Genomic DNA, 21,329 nt, shown 5'->3' with positions numbered 1-21,329 from the left:
CCTAGTCCCAACAACTTTTATGGGTGGATTATCCTAATAACACCTTGCCCAGCTCAGCCAATGGTCTCTCTACATTCCAGGAGCCAGCAGCAGAATGAGCAAGAAGGCCAGCCTTCCATCAGCGCAAACCTTCATTCGTTGTTATGAATGCACCTGGGGGTAGACCCGTGCCTCTCTACTCTCTACTTTCTACCTCTGGCCGATATAAGAGGACAGCCAACCACTGCCACCGCCCAGCACCCCCTACACACCTGCGTCATCCACCGTACCTCATTCTCTTGTCTTAAGCCAGTTAAGGAGAGTGCAATTATCTGATTCCCTGGACCCTGCTGGCCAAACCCTTTTCTTGATACTTTTTTTTTTGGACCCTTTTCATTTTTTTAATCAGATTAAACCTTTATGGACTTTGATATTTTTATTTATTTATTCTAAGTATTTTATTTATTGTTAACGAGCAGTGATGTGTCCTCACCTGTTCTGTGTCACTGAGCATAACGTTCACATTGTTTAAACATGTTAATTTTACCATTTTCATGACTGTTTTGCATTGTGACAATACTTTTCCATGTTCCACATAAAAAATGTGCTCTCATGACAGACAGATCAGTGATTGGAGCAAAGTCAGCTTCAAATGAGCTGGTCTGACAATAAACGATGTTCATGAAACTACTTGGCAAAACCTGTATATATATATAGTATAGTCCTGGGACAGGGATGTCTTATGTGTACAGATTGTAAAGCCCTCTGAGGCAAATTTGTAATTTGTGATATTGGGCTATACAAAATAAACTGAATTGAATTGAAAATTGAATATAGTATACTGTATATATCCTATTTGCCAACAATTTCCTTCATTATGCTACAACCCGCTCCATTTATGATGTGAATATGGTGAATAGCAGAATGTGTTGGTGTCAGTTGGAAGAAACATAGAGGCGGACATGGGCCCTGCTAGATGTTGGCCGGCGCCAACTCTCTGCCGGACGAACACTGAACACTAATACACCTTTCAATCAGGCATCATAGTCTTTTTAACATGTTTTTCATGGCATTATAACACAGTTGAGGAAATACATATAACAATGTATATTATATTTCACTTTATTTCTTTGTTTTATTTAAATCAAATCATATGTAACTTTATCATTAAACAGGAAATTAATTTGATCAGAAGTGCTTACAGGGATGAAAAAAGTACAAAAAAACATTACAGAAATTTGAAACGTTTGGCAGTTTAAATCTTCCATACTCAGCCTTTACAGTCAATTGTGAATTTATTTAATCTATTCACATTTCACTCTTTTCTTCAATTACAAGTTTAGTTTTCGAGACTTGAAGTTGGGTAACTCAGTTAAGTGGAATAATATGTTAATTTGAAGATGTTGCTGTGTTACCAGCTACTTAAGTAAATTGCTATGTTTTTGAAGCCAGCATCTGAATTGACCACATGGATGACATGATTGGTTTCAATAGCAAACATTTATTAAAATAATTTGGACAATGCACAATTTTTCATCTACCCTGATCAACGTGCTCTGAATAATCAGTGTGATTGCTAACTTCAACTGTATGTAAGCAATCAATATTTTGAGCATTACACAAACAAGTAACTATTGAGCCTTTTTTCCTTTTTGGACTCAAGTGATGATAAATCCAATTCCTACAGTTTTTTTTTCTTGCTGAATAGAATTCATACAGCTGATCACAGTATCAGAAAACATTAATTATTCATCCAGGCACAACACAAGAGGCTACACATGCAGAGAGCATCCATTCACAGTTCTCCTTATTGGATCTACATTTCTAACCACGTATTACACTCTTTGATTTCACAGGCCTTTGGGAAAAACTCTAAATCAGACACATTGTTTAAAAACAATGCCATAGAATGATCAAAGTTATATCTCTTTTCTTTTTAATCCAATCTATATATTAAATGTGTTACTCTGGAGGAATGTCTGTTCCATCTATGTGTCCTGAAGGGCGTACTGACGATGTTGTGGCTTCTAACTAAAATGTGTCTATTTGCTTTTCCTTCAATTCTCTCGACAACAGTTCACAGGAGCAAAGGAAGAGCAGTGTTGAGGGTGAGCTTTGAGATTTATGGAACATACTTACTATTAGTGCATTATGTATAAACTGTGTAGTGTATTTAGAGGGGACCCCTATTTAATGTTACACACCAGAATGACATTGTTGAGGTGGCCATGATGATATGATGCGATACAGGTTGGTTTCACAAATACAGTATCATACACGGTATCATAAACTCTTCTTTGATATGTCTAATGTAAAGATGAAATGTTATCCTTGAATAAATAGGTATTAGTATTAATTCAGCGGGTAGCTGTACAGTACTAGACATTGGAAGTATGCTTAGTTACTTAGTCTCGTAGTTTGAAGTACTTTAGTCAGTCATTTTGTCCTACATTAAACTTTGTAATGAGTTCATATCCTTTTGTATGTTTTCTGTAATTTTTAAGGTAGTCCAATTTTGCCAGTATGTCAGTTTGTAGATTTGAACATAAACCAAATAGTTATCACGATAGCAGGCCCGTTATTGATTTGTGCTTGTGTAAGTTGCAGCATAAAGGCCAGTTCATACGCTGCACATGTCCACGAGGGTCTGCTTTGGTCTGAGCGGCTCAAATGTCGTCCTACCCGTGCAGCCCAAACTTTGCGGCGACAGTACTACGCAAAGCGAGCTAAAGACTGTGCATGCTCCGGTTCCAGTCTCCTGTTCAGTTGGTGGCGTGCCCACCTTCAGACACGCTGTTATTCAATTTGTCTACAGGAATACAAAGAGAGCCACATGGCCTTGAACTAACAACGTTATGCTGCCTTACCGCTACCAACTGAAATGGACTGTGGAGGGGGAAATGTGCATCTTTCTAAGAATGGACTCCAACACTGTACTGTATGGTAGCCACTCAAAGTGTTGGTGTGTATTTAATAGGAAAGCCATCTCCGTGAGCTTCACCCGGGTAGGACAGTGAGGAACAGAACTATTGGCCGAGCTGACGAGCCAGTCTGATTACAATTGACACAATCCTAATACAACTCATGCTAAACTCTCCTTGGATTGTGTTCAACTGATTCCAACAACCCTCTCATGTTCTCTCGTGTTTCATGTTTTGATATTTTGAGTCAAAACTACAGGACATAGGTACAGTAGTGAGTGAGGGGCAGCTTCACGTAAGTAAAACAAGAAAACCAGCCTAGTAATGACCTGTACCTATGTACAGTAGGTATCGATGACAGTGGGTAAACCAAACCAAGTGCTTGATGCCCTCAAAGCTTGACAGTTTGAATCATGTATTTAAAATATTCAATCCACCTGGATTAGCTGGAAAACAAGTATTTTCTTTTTGAGGGTATGATTTAGCTTGAATCAAAACCTATTTTTCACACATTTGTTAAATTATGTACACATTTCAAATGAAAATGTTCAAGATTGAATTTCATTAAAGCAAAAGAATAAAAAAAGAAAACAAGCCTTTAGTATTGACCTGAACGGGCAACAGTACTTAGATAAAAACGATTGTCATATAACTCTCACTATGAAACACAGGAATAAAGAACAAACTGTTTAACACATTTGTAGATTCAATCTTTTAGATTTTTTTTAGACATTTATGATAAAAATATTGTGATATGCACTATAGAAAAGTGATCATGCAAATGTTATTGGGCTATAGAATAAATCATATACATTATAATGCAGGACTGCTATACAAATACTGAAAATTCCATTTGATTTATATTTCTTTTCAATGAAAAATTCTAACTTTGGCAAATGTTCTGATATAGACTCTGACTTAACATTTTCACGGCACAATAGGTGCCAATGCTGTTTGTATCAAATTTAATTTGTATCCAGTGAGTGCTCATTTAACCCCTGATATACTATTTAATGATATGCACTATAATGTAAACCACTGTAAACAACAGCCCCTATCCTGTTCATACTTTTATTAATGTTAAAAAAAGAAAGAAAAGAAAAACATATTCATTGCAGACAACTATTATCAGCGCAAAGAAACCCAACGGTTTCTCAGAGGCAGTCTCTATTTGCCTCTACGGTGCATTTGAATCACTAGATTGGATTTGGTAGAAAATCTGCTGGTTGCTTTATGGCACAAAAGGAAATGACTTCACAGCACAAAAACTGGAAGAAGTGCTGTTCTTCCAGTGCATACGGCAGAAGGTGAAGGGAGTGCTAAACAACAATCACCTGTTACATGCTTATCCTGTTCAGCAAAGCCAACGATCCCAAAAGGTTTTCATTTGATGGTGAGAATTATACTGAGGTAATACAATTCAACAGCAATATTTTATATTCTTGTCGAAAAAATGCTACGTGTAGTACCTGTACAACAAATCAAGGTTGATTTTTGACTAGGCGAGCACAGTGCTTCTGCTCATAAAGAACAAAGATCTAAAGTGATTCCACATTTCTCTAAGAAAAAGACGATTTTATAGACAAATATCTTTGTTTGCTATATGAATCAGGGTCAGAAGAGAAGATCAATATCAGTCTCACCTCGTAGCATCCAGTACCGAAGTAGGTCCCTGATAGGTTTAGCTCAGCAGAAAGACTGGCAAGTGGTAAAAAGGCCTTCCAACAACGTGTATCTTTACAAAGCAACATGAACAGATTCAGAAGATGATATTCTGTGGTACTTCTGATTTGCAACGTTTGCTACTGCAGGCAGCTCGACCTTTGTGCTAAGCTAGGCTAAACACGTTCCAGATCAACTGTCTCTGTTGCATCAGCTTTATTTCTGTGAAACCATATTATTTTCCTTTTGGTTTGGTATGGCAGTTTTAACTGGAAGAGTTCCATGCCCAGACAACCCTTGGAAGTGCTCAAAAGCATCTCAAAACCCCAAATAATTACTAACTTTGTGACTGTTAATGTTAGCATTTGGTAGTTTCACAGCAGCAAGTGTATTTCTCAAAATATTAATTTGGCCTACAAATATCGCTTTTAAGCAGACTGAAACCCGCCAAATTCAGTTGGGTGGCTCTAGGTCAAGTATTGCATTGATTTTTGGAAATGCACTATTTATCTTATGGTCTAAATAAGCAAACTATTCAACTGTTTTGCTGCCTTTTTTGTGCTATATATATAGGATTGGCATGGACATCCAAATGTTAGTACAGGATGTAAAGATAAGGTCAGGGTTTACAATATACAAGGTACAGTAAACGCATATTTCAGTGCAAGTCACAGCATAATTGACTTCATAGCTACAGAAGGAATGCTAAGCACACTTATGGTTCAAAACAGTATTCTGTTGAGTATGTGGTATCTGTACAGAAAAGAGACAAAATACAAAACATATCTCTGTCACGTATTAATGTCAATGTTGCTCACTCTAAAATAATTAATTCTTTATCTATTCAAATCATACAGTATGTTGTATCGTAAATAGTATTTTCTGGTGTAGCACCCTTTTCAAACAGACACAGTATTTACAGTGCAGGGAAGTAAATACTGTTTTATCAGCTATGATACAATTATTCTGCTGTAGTTTGCTACAGTTTGAACATTACTGTGCTACTTTCTTTTTTTCTTCTGATGATTCATATCCAAAACATACGGGACTGTTTTAAAAAAGGCTCTCCTGTCCCCAAAGCACTGGCACAGCATCGACAATACAATAGGTTTCCTTAGGAGTGACCACAAGAGTACACAGTGATTATTTCTACAACACTTAAAAAGGTTGTGATTTAGTGTAAACACGTACAAAAATCTCATGCGGAATAAAACCTTTTTTTCTTTTGAAGTTAGCATGATATACACAATGGCAGGTAACACTGACTTGTCACAGATATGAGGTTCTCTGTAAACCCAGCTGTCTTGCATTATTAGCTACGTCTTCTCAGAAGTCTCCGGTCATTCCTTGAAAACAGGAGTTATCGACGTTCCCTTGTAGAAAATGTTCCGTGCGTTATCGGGGCTGTTGGCTCTCTCTGGAATCAGGATGACATTATTGCCTTTTCTCCGCAGCGTGGATTCCCGACTGGACGCGACGGAGGGGGTTTCCGAAGTGCTCTCCCCACCTCCTCCTCTACCACCACCTCCTCCGGATCCAGAACTGCTACCATCCCCCGGAGTGACCCTTATGGTAGAGAGGCCCTGGGGGTGGAGCCTGTGCTCTGTCTGGCTGGCGTTCTGGGTGTGAACAGTAATTATTGGTGGGGGGCTAACGGTGGCGGTGGTGGTGACGATGTGATTCCCGCGCTTTCTGTCAATGGACCCATCACGAATCGAGTCTGAGCTTTCTGAGTCTCTGTTTAGATCGTTGTGGTCAAAGGACTGCCTCAAGCTCCCACATCCTCCTCCTGACCCCCCTCCTGCTCCACAAGTCCCTGTGCCTCCGACAGATCCGTTACCGTGATCCAGCGACCGCCACCTCCATGATCCGCTTCCATCTGTAGATGGAGCTTGGATCACTGGCCTGTGTTCAGGGTGGGCCTCTACTCTGACGATTGCTCCAGTACTCCCTGAAATGCTGGTGGTGCTACCCAGTGAGCTGGGCCCCATGCTGCTGTTGGGGTCTTGATCAGTTAGAACTCTGTAGCGGGCAGAGCCCTGGCAACTCCCAGGGGTGCCGCAGACGATGCCGCTCTCATCTAAGCTCTTGGAATGGGTCTGTAGTAGGCCCTGCTGCTTGGACATTGCAATCACTTGCATGATTCGTGGCTGGGTGTTCTGCCCGTTTTCATTAGTCCTGCAGGCTGTTGTCTTCTCCGCTGCCCTTTGCCAGTTTGCCTGAACTGTGGTATTTATCGTTGTCACCCCTTCACTTCCTCCCTCTCCCCCCATCCTAGGGGATGAGGTGCTGTAATTCTCATGAGCCTCTTCTGGTATGTGGACGAGCTGTGAAGACCCAGGTCTAGATTGCATGGATATCCTGGCCCCTCCGGTGATGCCGCTACAGTTACTGGGCAGGGTGGTGCTAGCCCCCGTAGCCAGTTTGGACATGTATGCATGAGCATCAAAGCCTCCATTCAGGCCCATAGCCGATGGGTCGGAGCTGGATCGGAGCTCCATACTGCCGTGGTGGTGCGGATGATGGGAGGACTGGCCGGATGAGGAATCTACGGAGGCGGAGAAGGAGTCTGGGACCTGCAGGGAGCATTTGTGGTTGTTCTTACTTTTCCATTGAGACAGAAGCTGCTTTGAGCGGCTGGAGTCCATGGAGGCATGGTGGAGGGTGGCGGCGTGACGCCTTGCTGCTTCCTCATACGCCGCCATGGCCTGGGGTGTGTGGACCCGAGGAAGGGTGTGGCTAAAGGTCACAAAGGCATCTTTACTCTGGGGGCTGCGGGGAGAGATCACTTCCACATCGGCACTAGAACGCTTCAGACTGTCATCAGACCTCTGCTGCTGAAGGCCTCGGTGGAGGAGGCCCTCAGAGTGGGAGGTGTGTATGCCAGGCTCTCCAGCCATGCTGGCTTTCATCTGCAGGTGGTGGAGTACGGCCTCCTGGCTGATGTGGGGCAAGGAGCAAGGAGGGCGGTGTATTATTGGAGGGGGACTGGCACTGGCCTCCTCACTAGGCTGAAAGTTTCCCACTGCATACAACCCCTGGCAACAGAGCAAACAGAGAAACATTTTACTTGATGCTTATTTTACTTGACACCTTGTTGAGTTTTTTGTTAAACCATTTCAAACAGATTCAAAGAAAACAATTACATCTATTTTGAATGTATCTCATCTTTAGTGGTACACTGTAAATGTATGTGATGGGTTTAACCATACAGATGCCACGGGGGAACGGATATTGGCCCAGAATTAACCGCTTGAACTCCTATGGTCCTAAATGTAATAGGCTGCACCAAATGATTATTGTTTTTACCAATTAATCTAACGGTTATTTTTTAGATTAGACTATTAATCAAATGAGAATTTTAAAGATTATTTTAAATATATATTAAAACGTTTTATTCAATAAGTTTCTCAAAAAAGTAACAAAACAATAGACTTAAATGGAAATGACTTTTAACATGGGGGGGATGAAGAAACATTTAGAACATCTATTTGAGGTAACTACTAACAGCGTGTTGATAATCCTAACATGCTTTGGTGGGGACAGAAGTGGCCTCTTGGTAAAGTGCTCTGGAAGCTTCTACTTTCCGACGTGTTGAACTGCTCTGATAAACCTGTTCAAACATGCAGTTTACAGAGCACCACATTGTTAAGTCTAAAATACTTCCACAGGCGAGCTTTTACTACTTTAGTCCAGACTGAAATAGCTCAGCAATTGTTTAGATGAATTGATTGAAGTTAGGAGTCCAAATGATGAATCCTAACGACACTGATCCTGGAGGACTGCTGCTCTTGAACTCAGAGATAGAAACAATCTCCAAGCAGGGAAACCACTGGACACCACTGTTGGTTGGACTGGCCCCTACCAGGTAGACAGCGATAGATCCTCCGAGGAGGAAGCCCAGGTAGACGTCGATGGCGTGGTTCTTGTACTGAATAATACGGGTCAGACCACAAATGATGGCACAGATGACGAAGGAGAAGACCAGCAGGGGCTTGAGCAGCTTGGACGAGTCGGTCAAAGTGCTGTTGAAGTACATCTGTGGACACATGACACATTTTCAGATTTTTCTTTCCCAATGTTGTCATGATGCTATTATAGCAGTGTGCTATACTAGCATTACAGTGTGCTATAATAGCATTATCTGGCATTTAGGTTGATACAAATACATGCGTTACATCTCCTCTCAAGTGGACACTATCCATGTATTTGTTGCTCATGAGTTAATGTGCCATATTAATACTATTGTATCTTCTTCTTCTACATAGTTTTGACCAATAAGTCCTTAAAAGATATTTTTCAGGTTATCACAAGATTTTAGTTTGGCACAATTTTAGTAATTCACTCACAATGTCAGTATACGGCTTACAATGTAATGTATACTTTTAGATCATATAAACATGTATACAAGTACTAGGCTGTGTGACTGGATTATTAAATATAATATTAATATCTTAGTTATTTTATTATATATTTAAAGGAGAAAAAAAGACTTTGGATATATTAACAAAACACAAATGGGAAGGCAGTCTGGTGAACATCAGAATGTGAACCAGCTAGGACTGTAAAAAGTTTACAAGCCAACTGGAAGTGTCCTATTAGCAATGGCGCCATTTAGCATCTTATCTCATCAAAGTTGACATTTGCAGTAGAGCTTTCAATCTCCTGTTCAATGTGCCAAAGCTGACAGGCTAATTTGCTAGCTGTGCTGCAGACCAATGTCTTTATTCGGCTCCTGAAAAGTGTTGTTTGGAGTGGATTTTTAAAACAGAGTAGAAAAAAGAGCCATGCGTAATAGTTCATCTTAGCTAATCCCACCATCCGCCAATCAGTGTTCCTCCCTCTACTGTATCATTAGGCGGCGCACGGACGGATGAGCAGGGTTAAGTGTTTGTGTGGGCTCAAACTGTTACTCACCGAAACATAGACAGCGGCGAAGGATGCGAGGGTAGCGTGCTGCGACGGGAAGGATTTTCTGCAAGAGACGGAGGAACAGAAATAAACTCAGCTGACGTTCTCACATCTGCACGTGTGAGTCAACAGGAGGCGTCGACAGAACACAATGAGATGTCTCAAATACCACCCAGCACACACAATGGATGCTGTGGGTTGAAAGATTGAACCAAATTAGACACATCTTCTGGTGTTTCCTTCACGTTAGAACCCCCAAATATTATTTAACAAAGGCAGTTAGACAGCAGTGCAGTGATACATTTATCTGAAGCCACTGAATGAACACACTGCAGCGGAGCAGCAGCGGCTCGACTGCGGGCACCATAATGAAAGTGAACCTGGGGCCCAGTTTCTCCAGCTCCCATCCAATGACCTACTTCTGACAACTCCATGCAGCAACCAGCCCCCATCTTCACTCCTGACTGCATGTGTGCAAATATGTGTCTTTTAGTGCATTCAATTGCATGTGTGTGTGTGTGTGATACAGTTGTGTGTGCTCTCCTCCTTTAACCACCATATTTACAACATCTGTGGAATCATGAAAATTTCATTCACACATTAAAACTGATCCCACTGCTTCTGAATGTGACCCACTTCGAGCACTGAAATAACCAACACGATGTAGTTGAGTATGCATCTGATTTTATCATGCACATACTATTAGACATGTATGTTGTTATCAATGCTACAGTTACGGTTTATTAAAACCCAGAAATAATAACATAATAAATATAAATAAATATATAATATAAACATATCAATTCTAAAGGGTAGCTAGAGGGTTTTTAGATGGTCATATGTAACATGGAGCGATTCTTACCTCCTTAATCATCCCTCCTGTTCATTTTGGCAGTACAAAGATCCATTTCCTTGATGATTCCCTTTGTTGCAAAGATTGGCAATACAAGAGCCAACTGAATGAATTACATGTGTGTAACGGGGCCCCAAACAGGGCTGAGGAATGACATTAACAGGAATCTATCTGTTAGCTGCGCAGAGCACAAAACTGCGCCATCTTTCCCGCATTCTTTCTTTTGCGGACATCCCCGTCTCAAGCTGTTCTTCAGTCACCTGCCACGATCTGTCTTTGAGTTCACCAGGTCGGTATTCTTCACCGACGCCTAGTGGAGGGGGGGGGGGGGGTGACCAAAGTGAATCAGCTCATCAGATGCCATTTTGGATAATGAGGTTTGTATTTACGGTGGCTCAGAGTGGTAAAACCACTCTGGCAGGAAATAAAAAGCAGAAAATCCAACTTAAAACGTTGGTGTGTAAACATGACTGAAACAACATGAGGTCTTATTTCATTTTTAACATGGAACAATTTTGTCCGAAGACAATGTCCTTTAGAGCGAGATACATAAAGGGGCTGACAACCAAAGTCAGTCTTTTTAGAACAACTTGCCCTCGTATTGTCCCTCCACTGGAGCTCAGCATGGAGACATTATGGACGGACTGCTGAAGCCTCATATTAGCTCAACATGAAAATAGACTTTTTTAGTATGGAATAAGTACTTCTTTTTCTCCTCTCTTCAATTCTGAATCAGATCTATTAACACATAGGTTTTAAGATAAAAGGTATTTGCTTTGGTCTATTGGTGCTTTACATAAGAGAGGATGTGTAGCGGACCACCATTAAGGGGTCTTTTAATGGCCAGCAGGGACAGGAGGAAGCAAGCAAAATGTCATTTTAGTCTTTTGAATCGCAATCTCATCCCGACTCTTCATATTTTGCTGCTTGACTGTCATGACGCCACGGGAAGATTTCTGCCTACTATCTTGACACAGAGGGGCGCCGCTTGGTTGTTGTTGTGTATTACTTTATTTTCAACATTAGGAAACTTTAACAGAAGTGTCCGTCCCTGGTCCTAGTTTCCGATGGAGTAGCATCCAGGTCTGCCTCCTGTGTAAGTACAGCTGTTGCAGCAGCCTGAGGCTAGTGTTGGACGCTGCAGACGTCATTCTCATACACCCTGAGGTACTACACTCTGAGGTACTACACCTATACTGGTGACTGTTTGGGGTCCAGGAGCTGGGGCTCTGAAACCAAGTTGTATGCCGACCAGTCGTATTGCAGTTTATATCCATGTCCGTCCAAAATGTCATCACTTCATCAATTCATCCTATGAGACATCTGTGTGAAATCTGCATAATTAGCATATCAAGTCTTTAGTTAAGACCCAACATGTGTTGTGTGATGTCTAATCAGTTCATCTTGGAGTCCATGTGGACAGTTGTGCCAAATTTAAAGAAATGATGTCGCCGGCGCAGAGCCATGAAAAGTAGGTAATGTTCCCGAGCTCAAAAGGTTTCTGGAAAAGCTCCTTCGAGGGAAATGCACTATTTTGTCTCGCTAAAGCTGGTGCTTTTTGTATTAGTCAGTTGGTCCTTCTGCCTCTGCAGTTAAAAATAGGTTAATAATACCCCTGGTGCACAACCACTGCAGCAAAACAGCTTTTCATGCCGCTCCGCAAACGGAACTGAAGCTAAAGCTTCCACAGTGAGGTTGGAAGACAGTGTTTATGCCAGGAGCAGGAGGTTATATTTAGATCCCCATAGTCTGCAGCCAGAAACGACGTGTCCCCAAATGCACAGGTCAAACCTGCATTCATCCCCTTCGCCCACATCTGTAACGCCCAGACGTTCGGGGTCGTTTTTGTTGTCACTGTCTGTTTCTGTTGAGCTTACCCCCGTGTGCCTTCACGTGCTTTGGCCTGTTTCTGTCCACCCGTGACTCTTTGCCTGCCGATTCGGATTCCTCTGCCTGCCTCTCTGATTACCTGTGTACCGAACCCTGCCCAAAGTAAAGACTTTGCTATTTGTCAATTGGCCCTTCACTAAGCCCCGCCCCCGTTGCTACTCCGTCAAGCTGTCAGAGCCACACTGTCGCTACCTGCAATCCACAAATAAATATTATAAAAAAGTAAAAGTGATTTCCGAGAGAAGCAGACCGAAGAGTTCACAGTACGTGTTATAAGTTCATAACAGAATCAAAAATTAAGCAATCCCAAAAGTTACATTTATTTTTTAAGCACGCCTAAGAGGGTTCCAGAGCAAAGGGCCCCGAGGGCCTTAACCCCGGGACAACTCGTGCTTTAGGATCTTAGGTTACGACTTGGAGCATAGAGTCTGAACTCATGAATAATCACAGAAACCTGACGCTTTAGTAATCCTATAAACAAGACAAATACCAAAAGTAGTTATTCGCTCACAAAATCCTCCCACAAACCAAGTGTGGATACTGGGTGAAACCTGCAAACACCTACTCATACACAACTCTTCAAATTAGTGAATGCAAATAGTGTTTCTGTGAGAGCAGCAGAGCTGTGAGTATGACTGATTAATACTAGTAGCAAAACCAATGACTAAAAATGAAAATATAAAAATCATTATGATAACAAATAAATTGCATGTTTCAAGTAAAGGGTTATGTCTGCTTTTGTCTCACAATGTGCTTGCAATGCATCACTCTGTACTTGTAGCTTCTGGTAAAAACTAACTATCATCCTCTGAACAACCAGCGTGGCTCCCAGAATCTCCCAGTGGGAGAGTCTGACTTCTGAAAGGCCTCCTCACCTGCCCTGCATGACGGCCGCGGAGTCGGCCCCCGAGCAGATGTCCTCCATGACGTAGGGGTTCTGCTCACAGCTGACGTTGAGCGCAGTGTAGTTGGGCTTACACACAGTGAGGAAGTAGGGCGTCGGGTAGCCTGTCATCAGCTGGAGGACGTCGGTGATGAGGGCCGTGGCACACAGACCGAAAGCATGAACGCCTGAGGACACAGAATGTGGTGTAAAGGTATTCAACAATACTGATATTACAACATGCTCTCACTACCAACCCGTCCAATACTGACGCTCAAACTATGGCGCTCTAGCTCTGCCTCTAGTGTGGTGGGCGTGTTATGCTTAGTGTCTTTCCAAAATAAACTCATGTGTTCACAGCAAACATTACTATCTTGTTACATGCATACAGGGTCTTATCAAAATAAACTTCAAATGAATGTTTGCTTAGTTTTAAGGTTTACTTGGTTAGGTTAAGGAAGAGATCATGGTGTGGGTTCAAATAAGTATCCGTGTTACATTCGCTGTGTTCGTTTATTACTTCAGTTATGTAACAAAAGCGATTAAAAAGAAAATGAATGTTGCAATGCTTTCTATGTAACGTAAGTTGCTCTGAGCGTCTAATAATGATGCGGTGTATCTTATATAGACATTAACCACCGAGGTTGATGTTGTATATTTCTGTTGGGTGTGCTCACAGGGCCAAACTCTGCAGCACTGTAATTACTGACGTTAATAACAGAGCTTTAAAACATTGTACTTTTAAACACATAGTTGTCATATTAGAGTAGTTTAACTAAAGGAAGGACTTTAATGCCTATTGCCTCTGTCTAACACGTGCACATAAACACACACACACACACACACACATGCATAGACATACACATTTTGGCTACAATGGTCAGTCTGTTTTTTCGGGGTTCCTTTGCCTAATGTTGCTAAATGAGTCCAGAGGAAAAAACAGGAAGGAATGGTCACCTGCTGCTCACCTAAAAATGGCATTCCCATACAACCACATTGTGGATTACATTTGTTTGTTTCATAGTTTCAAATACGTTTTTTAATCAGATTTTGGCGAGAGTCCATATGGAGAGAAGGCTGGGTTGGGTGGTGGGCCAACAAAGGACTTTCACCCAGGAGACCTCTGTTCGTGTCCCATGTGATACCGAAAGTTACCGTTGACATAATATTTTAAGTCCAAACCACTTGTACTAAACCTAATCCAGTGGCTTAGTTGCATTCTTCCTTTTCTTCAGTTAACAAGGTTAACCACGTGTTTAAAAGTGCAAGAGAACTGGAAATGTCCTTCCAAAAGGTTGAGTGGTACAGGAAGTACATTCTTCAGGGGACAGGGTTGCAGCCACCCCTTCAGGCCAGTTTATGGAACAAAACGCCACGTACCGACGAAGCGGACCGCTCTGCGTATGAAGGAGTTGAAGTTGCAGCCGGCGGCGTTGATGTTGGCCTCGGCGCCGGCGCCACTCTTCCTCCGAGACAGACAGCAGAACAGGATGGCCTCTCCGATCATTATCTGTGAACACAACAACACACCTGTCACATGTGATCTGGAAGTAGGAGACCAGGCCATGATCTCCACTGGAACTCCATGTCCCTTCACCAAATCCTTTTACTTTCCACACCTGCTTTCTCTGAGCAGGGTCACAATGGGCCGCTTATCCCAGCATGCACTGGGTGAGATGCAGGCTTTTACGAGTCTGTTTGTCGTGTTTTTATGTTTTGTGATATTCATCTTTATATCTAACTATTGTTTTACATCCTGCTTGTAAACAGTGACATCCTGGTCTCAGAGAGGTGTTAACTCGCTGGCCCGTGATTGGCTGTCTGAGGCAGGCGGCGTCCCATGGCTCGGCCTATCTGTGGCCCTTCCCAGCTCCAGTTTAAGCCAAGAGCGCCGGCCAAGACGGCACATGAGTATACACTCCTCCAGGACTGACACATGGCGCTGCAGTGGGACACCTGGCATCCGCAGAGCCACTACCCAGAATCCCAGAGCCCTGCAGAACCAGGAGGAGGGGAAATGTCTGGATGTGTTTGAGACCTGATGTAAAAGTCAGTAATTACATTGCCTGTACGTTCAGCTTGTTTTGCCAACCTTGACATCACATGCTCTACTCCCAGGCGTTCATGCTTTGGGTCCGTGTGCCACGCCCCCCGTCGTCACATGACATGTATGGAGAGGAGAGAAGGGAGGGCAGCAGCGTCGGCCAGACAGAGGGATTAGGAGTGCTTAGAGGAGGGCCTCCAAGGATCTGCATAATACTGAAACTGACACACTCTACTAAACCAGGGTTTATCTGGGGCATGTAAACCATATTTTCCTCTTGCAAAAAGAGAACGCTGCTTTCCCTCCATTCTTGTTTTATTTACAGACCAGGGATTGCTGCTATTGAGAGTCCTTCACATGTGGTACTTTTTGGGTAGTTTTGACTGTCATTGTGTTTCACTGTGTATTCCTGTTGGTGTAAACACATTATGACAGTCGAGCTAAGCCACAGAGTCGCTCCAACACCAGAACATCCGGACAAGGCTGGAAGCTGCTTTCACTCTGAGGCGGTTTGTCGGCTCTTTTGTAAGCAGCCGTGACGGAGACACTGGTATTGTCTTCACCTCGTGAGCCACCGTGGCTGAACCACACACTACCACAGAGGAGGTTTGAAGTATGTCACCATGTGTTTGTACCTCTGTGGACAGATCAGCGCCAAGGCGTCACAACCATGAAAGGTGCAATGACGGAACCTTTCAGGGGTCTAGTTAAGATCAAAACAAAGGCCTCAGATATGAGGGGGAGGGGAGGGGCAAGGGGCCACTATACTGCCGCCAGTTTGATCCAATGCCAAGCTGCTTTATAGGAACACATACTAATATTATTATGAATGTAAAGCTGATGTTTTCAATTCGGTTAATGCGCGGATATTAGATGAATCTCTTGAAGTATTAAAGTGAATCAAACTGTTGAATTGAAAGTAGCTCGGCTCATGTTGAGCATCCGGCTGCCGGCCGTCGTCTTGTTGCTGCCGAATTTATGGTTCATTTTGGCTGAATGAAGACTTGCAATGTCTTGACCAGAAATGAGCTGAAATAAATCATTGTGTCTGTACTCACACTTCATTCATCCATCCATCCATTTTCAATACCGCTTATCCTCATTAGGGTCGCGGGGGCGCTGGAGCCTATCCCAGCTGACATAGGGCGAAGGCAGGGGACACCCTGGACAGGCCGCCAGTCCATCGAGGGCAACACTTCATTCAATCAGTGCCAAATGAAATACAGCTGTAGGTCCAGAAAATGTCTTAGATCTATTTTGAAATTACAGCCTCCGAACATAAAGGGTTATAGAAAGAAGTTTGTCTTTGCTGATCGTCTTTATAATTATTAATGTTGTTGTTATTCCTTTATTATAACAATGTTGATGAACAAGTAACTTCATATTTATTTATTTACCCATTTATTTATTTCATCACATTTATTCATATATGAATATGTGACACTTACACGACACACACACACACACACACACACACACACACACACACACACACACACACACACACACACCAGCTCACACAAACAACCAAACTTTCTGTCGACTCTGTACTATTTCAAATAAAAAAGGAACTATTTTTATTTCAGCAGCAGCTCCCTTCCTGCTCCGGCAGCTTGCTCTTATGATTCCAGAAGGAAAAACATGAACTGAGTTATAATAACTTTCTCTGAAGTCAGACTCCTTTTCCCAGAAGCCTTGAGGGCGGGCAGCCGCTCTAACAGTGACAGTCAAAGGGCTTGAGAGAGGCCTTCTGACGGGAGGACGGGAAAGCCTCAGGTGTTCTTCTGCTCCACAAGTTGCCGGGAGACGGGTCTCTGAGGAAGAATGTGTCATCAGCTGAGGAGATGAGGAGTCTGATTCTACTGATGTCTGTGGGGAGCTGGGTGACGTGTGCACGGCTTAGATCGATAATACAGTCGGGTTTTTTCTGTCTTGGCTACTGAGAATGAGCTTTTGGGGAGAATTAAGTGTGTCGGCTCTTTGTGTCTCCGCTGCCAAAAACCCCGCTCTGGAATCAGCCATTCACTAGTAATGGGTTTGGCATCCATGTGAGTTACGCCGAGAGCCGGAGGTTTTTATTGCCTCTTTCTGTCTTTTTGTGTTGGAGGCGTTTTGGAGCCAGTAAAGAAGGGAACATGGTGGAGAGAGAATGGGATCTGGGTGGAGGAGAGAGCTATCTGACTCTCCATCCCCACGTAATTGTAAAATCCCAAGTTCCATTGTGGACCTTTTCAATACCTGTTTGTCCTGCCACTTTGACAGCTTGTGTATGTTTTATCACCACATCTCCTTAAACTATGACCAGTTTACTGCTGCAGGAATCAAGAAACAAGTGGTCTCATGTTGCAGTTACAAGTGATACAAAAGGTATCTCACTTTATCCTCACTCGAACTGTGTGGTCGTGTCTCTTTCTACAGAGACCCGGCCCTCTACCTGTATTTTCTCTTGTCTTCTTATTGTGCTGTGTTCCAGATGTGTCTAGGCCCCAGCAAAGGGCATTTGGACCCCACTCGGTGGTGTAACCAAGAAGCAGGGTGTCAGGATCTGTAGTGGATCTGTAGTGTTGTGTCGTGTTTCCTGTTTTATTTTGAAGTCCTTGTCTCTCGTGTCCTCTGTTTCTCTGCACTTCCTGTCCCTGTGATTGTCTGCCCTGTCCCTGATTGTTTCCTCCTGTGTCCAATCACCTGCACCAGCCCTCTGTATTTAAGTCCTGTTCGTGTCATTCCCCTTTGTCCGTTCGTCTTGTCTAGATCATTGAAGATCATGTGTGTGAGACTGTTTTGGTTGTTTTGAATCCTGTTGAGCAGTAAAGTTGCCCTTTCCAGTGTTGATGGCGTTTGGGTCCAGTGTCCTGCAGCTGCGCACATAACACAGGGTGTGCAGCCCGTTCTGGTTCCCATCAAACACCGCCGCTTTGTCGGTGTACAGAGAGACAAGCGGACAGCCACAGCCGGATGCAGCCGGCTTCAGGCTGCATTCATTCATAATCCGGCACCTTCCAACAGGTTTGTGAGGAGGTGTGGCTGTTTATGTGTGCTTTACAACGTCACCACATGGAAAGAAATCAGATATTAATGTTTTATTCTTCTGATTTGCTGCTCTCTTCATTCACTCTCTAGCTTGCTTGACCACTGCTGTGGTCTCAATCTGCTCTGTCTCTTTCCCTCTCTCTCTCTCTCTCTCTCTCTCTCTCTCTCTCTCTCTCTCTCTCTCTCTCTCTCTCTCCTCAATATGCATAATGGCCCATTTCACATTGTTTTATTACTACTTATTATCATTCCTTTGTCTGAGCAGCATTACTGCAGTAGTTCAATACACTTCTATAAAATAAAATGTGCATTTTAATCTTTCAAACCTCCAATCTTTTTAAGACATGTATGTCTCAGCGTGCTTAAAACATCTTTTGAAAAAAACTTCTTTTAACCTGCTTTTTAAAAACGTTAATTTTGAAGTAAATTCTAAAAGTAGAAAGTCGTTGAAAATAGAAACACGCAAGTAAAGTACAAGTACTGGACTCTAGTACAGTATTTGTGTAAATGCACTTACAGGTTACAAGAATGACTTATATTATTGCATTATTAGATTAATATCACCGCGACTTTTCATAAGCTGTTACTATCGTTCTGTTTTCAGTGTCAGTGATGGAGAGTTTGGGCTCTGTTGTTACTCTTAGCTGTAAGAGTTAGTCATCTGGGAGACGATTTAAAGCTCAGCCTGTCCTTTGTCAGCACAAAATGAAGATGAGCTGGGATTTTCCTACAAAGCAAAATGACTTACTGTAATAAAACCCTGCAATTTGAACAAGGGAAATAATTGCTCTGCTTCAGAGGAGCGGCTGTAGTCTAGATGGAACATGACTAAAGTCTGAAGAGTCCCATCTGATGCACACTGTAGTAGATGGGGAGGCTAGATTCAGAATAACCAGTACACATATTAATGTTTCTTTCCTTGTATGTTCTCAGTCTTTGGGGGTCGGCTGTAGCTCATGGGGGAGAGTGGTCATCCCGTGACCACAGGGTACCCGGTTCGATCCCTGCCCTCCCCATAGAAAGTTGCATGTTGAAGTGTCCTTGAGCAAGACACTGAACCCCCAGTTGCTCCCCAGTCGCTTCACTGCAGCCCACTGCTCCTTAATAACCAAGGATGGGTCAAATAATCGATTGGCTTCTGTCAGAGTACAGAAACCCACTCACTGCTTTGGCCACACCCTCGACCTTGTTCTTACATATGGCATTGACATTGAGCATTTGGAGGTCTTCCCACAGAACCCTCTTCTGTCGGACCATTACCTCATAACTTTTGAGTATTTACTCCCGGAGTGTACACCGTTAGTCAAAAGTTTCTACACCAGATGTCTAACTGACAGTGCTGTAGCTAAATTTAAAGAAGAGATTCCTTCTGCATTTGATTCAATACCACGTCTCAATGTGACGGAGGACTCCTGTGCTAACTTTAGTCCGTCCCAGATTGATCATATTGTCGATAGTGCTACAGGCTCACTGAGAATGACACTAGACTCGATAGCCCCACTGAAGAAAAAGACAGTGAGGCAAAGGAGGTTTGCTCCCTGGTATAACCCTCAGACCCGCAAACTAAAGCAAACTTCACGAAAGCTCGAAAGCATATGGCGTTCCACCAATCTGGAAGAATCACGCTTAGTTTGGCGAGATAGTCTTAAAACATATAAAAAGGCTCTCCGTAATGCCAGAGCAGCCTATTACTCATCAGTAATAGAGAAAAATAAGAACAACCCCAGGGTTCTCTTTAGCACTGTAGCCAGGCTGACAGAGAGTCACAGTTCTGTGGAGCCGTGTATTCCTATAGATCTCAGTAGTAATGACTTCATGAACTTCTTCAATGAAAAGATTTGAACTATTAGAGGCAAGATTGATGATCTCTTGCCCTCAACTACTGCCGATCTGTCATCAAGAGGAGTGGCCTTGGAAACGGCTGTATGCCCTGGTGTATATTTGGATAGCTTTTCTCCCATTAACCTAGACCAATTGTCCTCAACGGTTTCTACTTCTAAACCGTCTACCTGTCTCTTAGACCCCATCCCAACGAGGCTGCTTAAAGACGTGTTGCCTTTAATTGGCACCTCTGTTGGATATTGTTATTGTGTCTTTGCTAACAGGCCATGTACCACATTCCTTCAAAGTAGCTGTAATTAAACCTCTCCTGAAAAAGCCCACTCTTAATCCAGAGGTGTTGGCTAACTACAGACCAATCTCTAACCTTCCCTTCCTCTCTAAGATCCTTGAGAAAGTAGTCGCAAATCAGTTGTGCGACTTCCTACATCAGAATAGTTTATTTGAGGAGTTTCAGTCAGAATTTAGAAAACACCACAGTACAGAGACAGCACTGGTGAAAATCACAAATGACCTCCTAATGCATCAGATAAAGGACTCAACTCTGTACTGGTCTTGTTAGACTTTATTGCTGATAAAGGACTCATCTCTGTACTGGTCTTGTTAGACTTTATTGCTGATAAAGGACTCATCTCTGTACTGGTCTTGTTAGACCTTAGTGCTGATAAAGGACTCATCTCTGTACTGGTCTTGTTAGACTTTATTGCTGATAAAGGACTCATCTCTGTACTGGTCTTGTTAGACCTTAGTGCTGATAAAGGACTCATCTCTGTACTGGTATTATTAGACCTTAGTGCTGATAAAGGACTCATCTCCGTACTGGTATTATTAGACCTTAGTGCTGCGTTCGACACCATTGATCATGACATCCTATTACAGAGACTGGATCAGTCGATTGGCATTTCAGGTACCGCACTAAGTTGGTTTAAATCCTATTTATCAGATCGATCTCAGTTTGTATTTGTAAACGATGAAGCCTCAATGACCACCAGCGTTAATCACGGAGTTCCACAAGGTTCTGTGCTTGGACCAATTTTATTTACCTTATATATGCTTCCTTTGGGCAACATTATCAGGAAACACTCCATAAACTTTCATTGCTATGCGGATGATACTCAATTATATCTATCAATCAAACCAGAGGAGACCAACCAGCTCGCTAAAATTCAAGAATGTCTTAAAGACATAAAAACATGGATGACCTGCAACTTCCTGGTGTTAAACTCAGACAAAACTGAAGTTATTTTACTGGGCCCTGAACACCTCAGAGATCAATTATCTGGTGATGTGGTTTCTGTAGATGGCATTTCCCTGGCA

At 42.7% G+C, this 21,329-nt stretch overlaps 1 protein-coding gene across 1 annotated transcript in view; it reads right to left on the bottom strand.

Moving 5' to 3' along the window:
- Window positions 1–5,902: 5,902 nt before the first annotated feature.
- Window positions 5,903–21,329, bottom strand: part of LOC117749677 (phospholipid phosphatase-related protein type 4-like) — a 35,749-nt gene continuing 20,322 nt past the window's right edge. The window contains exons 3-11 of the mRNA XM_034560371.1: window positions 14,480–14,609; window positions 13,092–13,287; window positions 9,480–9,537; window positions 8,428–8,601; window positions 6,559–7,600; window positions 6,403–6,501; window positions 6,236–6,345; window positions 6,112–6,169; window positions 5,903–6,069 (exon numbers count right to left, since the gene is read on the bottom strand). Of these exons, the coding sequence (XP_034416262.1) occupies window positions 5,903–6,069; window positions 6,112–6,169; window positions 6,236–6,345; window positions 6,403–6,501; window positions 6,559–7,600; window positions 8,428–8,601; window positions 9,480–9,537; window positions 13,092–13,287; window positions 14,480–14,609 (2,034 nt within the window). The remainder of the gene's footprint in view (window positions 6,070–6,111; window positions 6,170–6,235; window positions 6,346–6,402; window positions 6,502–6,558; window positions 7,601–8,427; window positions 8,602–9,479; window positions 9,538–13,091; window positions 13,288–14,479; window positions 14,610–21,329) is intronic.

Source organism: Cyclopterus lumpus, chromosome 20 (assembly GCF_009769545.1).
Source record: "Cyclopterus lumpus isolate fCycLum1 chromosome 20, fCycLum1.pri, whole genome shotgun sequence".
NCBI classification, from domain to species: domain Eukaryota; kingdom Metazoa; phylum Chordata; class Actinopteri; order Perciformes; family Cyclopteridae; genus Cyclopterus; species Cyclopterus lumpus.
Note: the sequence above shows the minus strand (reverse complement) of the source record. Positions and strands in the feature narration are given on the sequence as shown.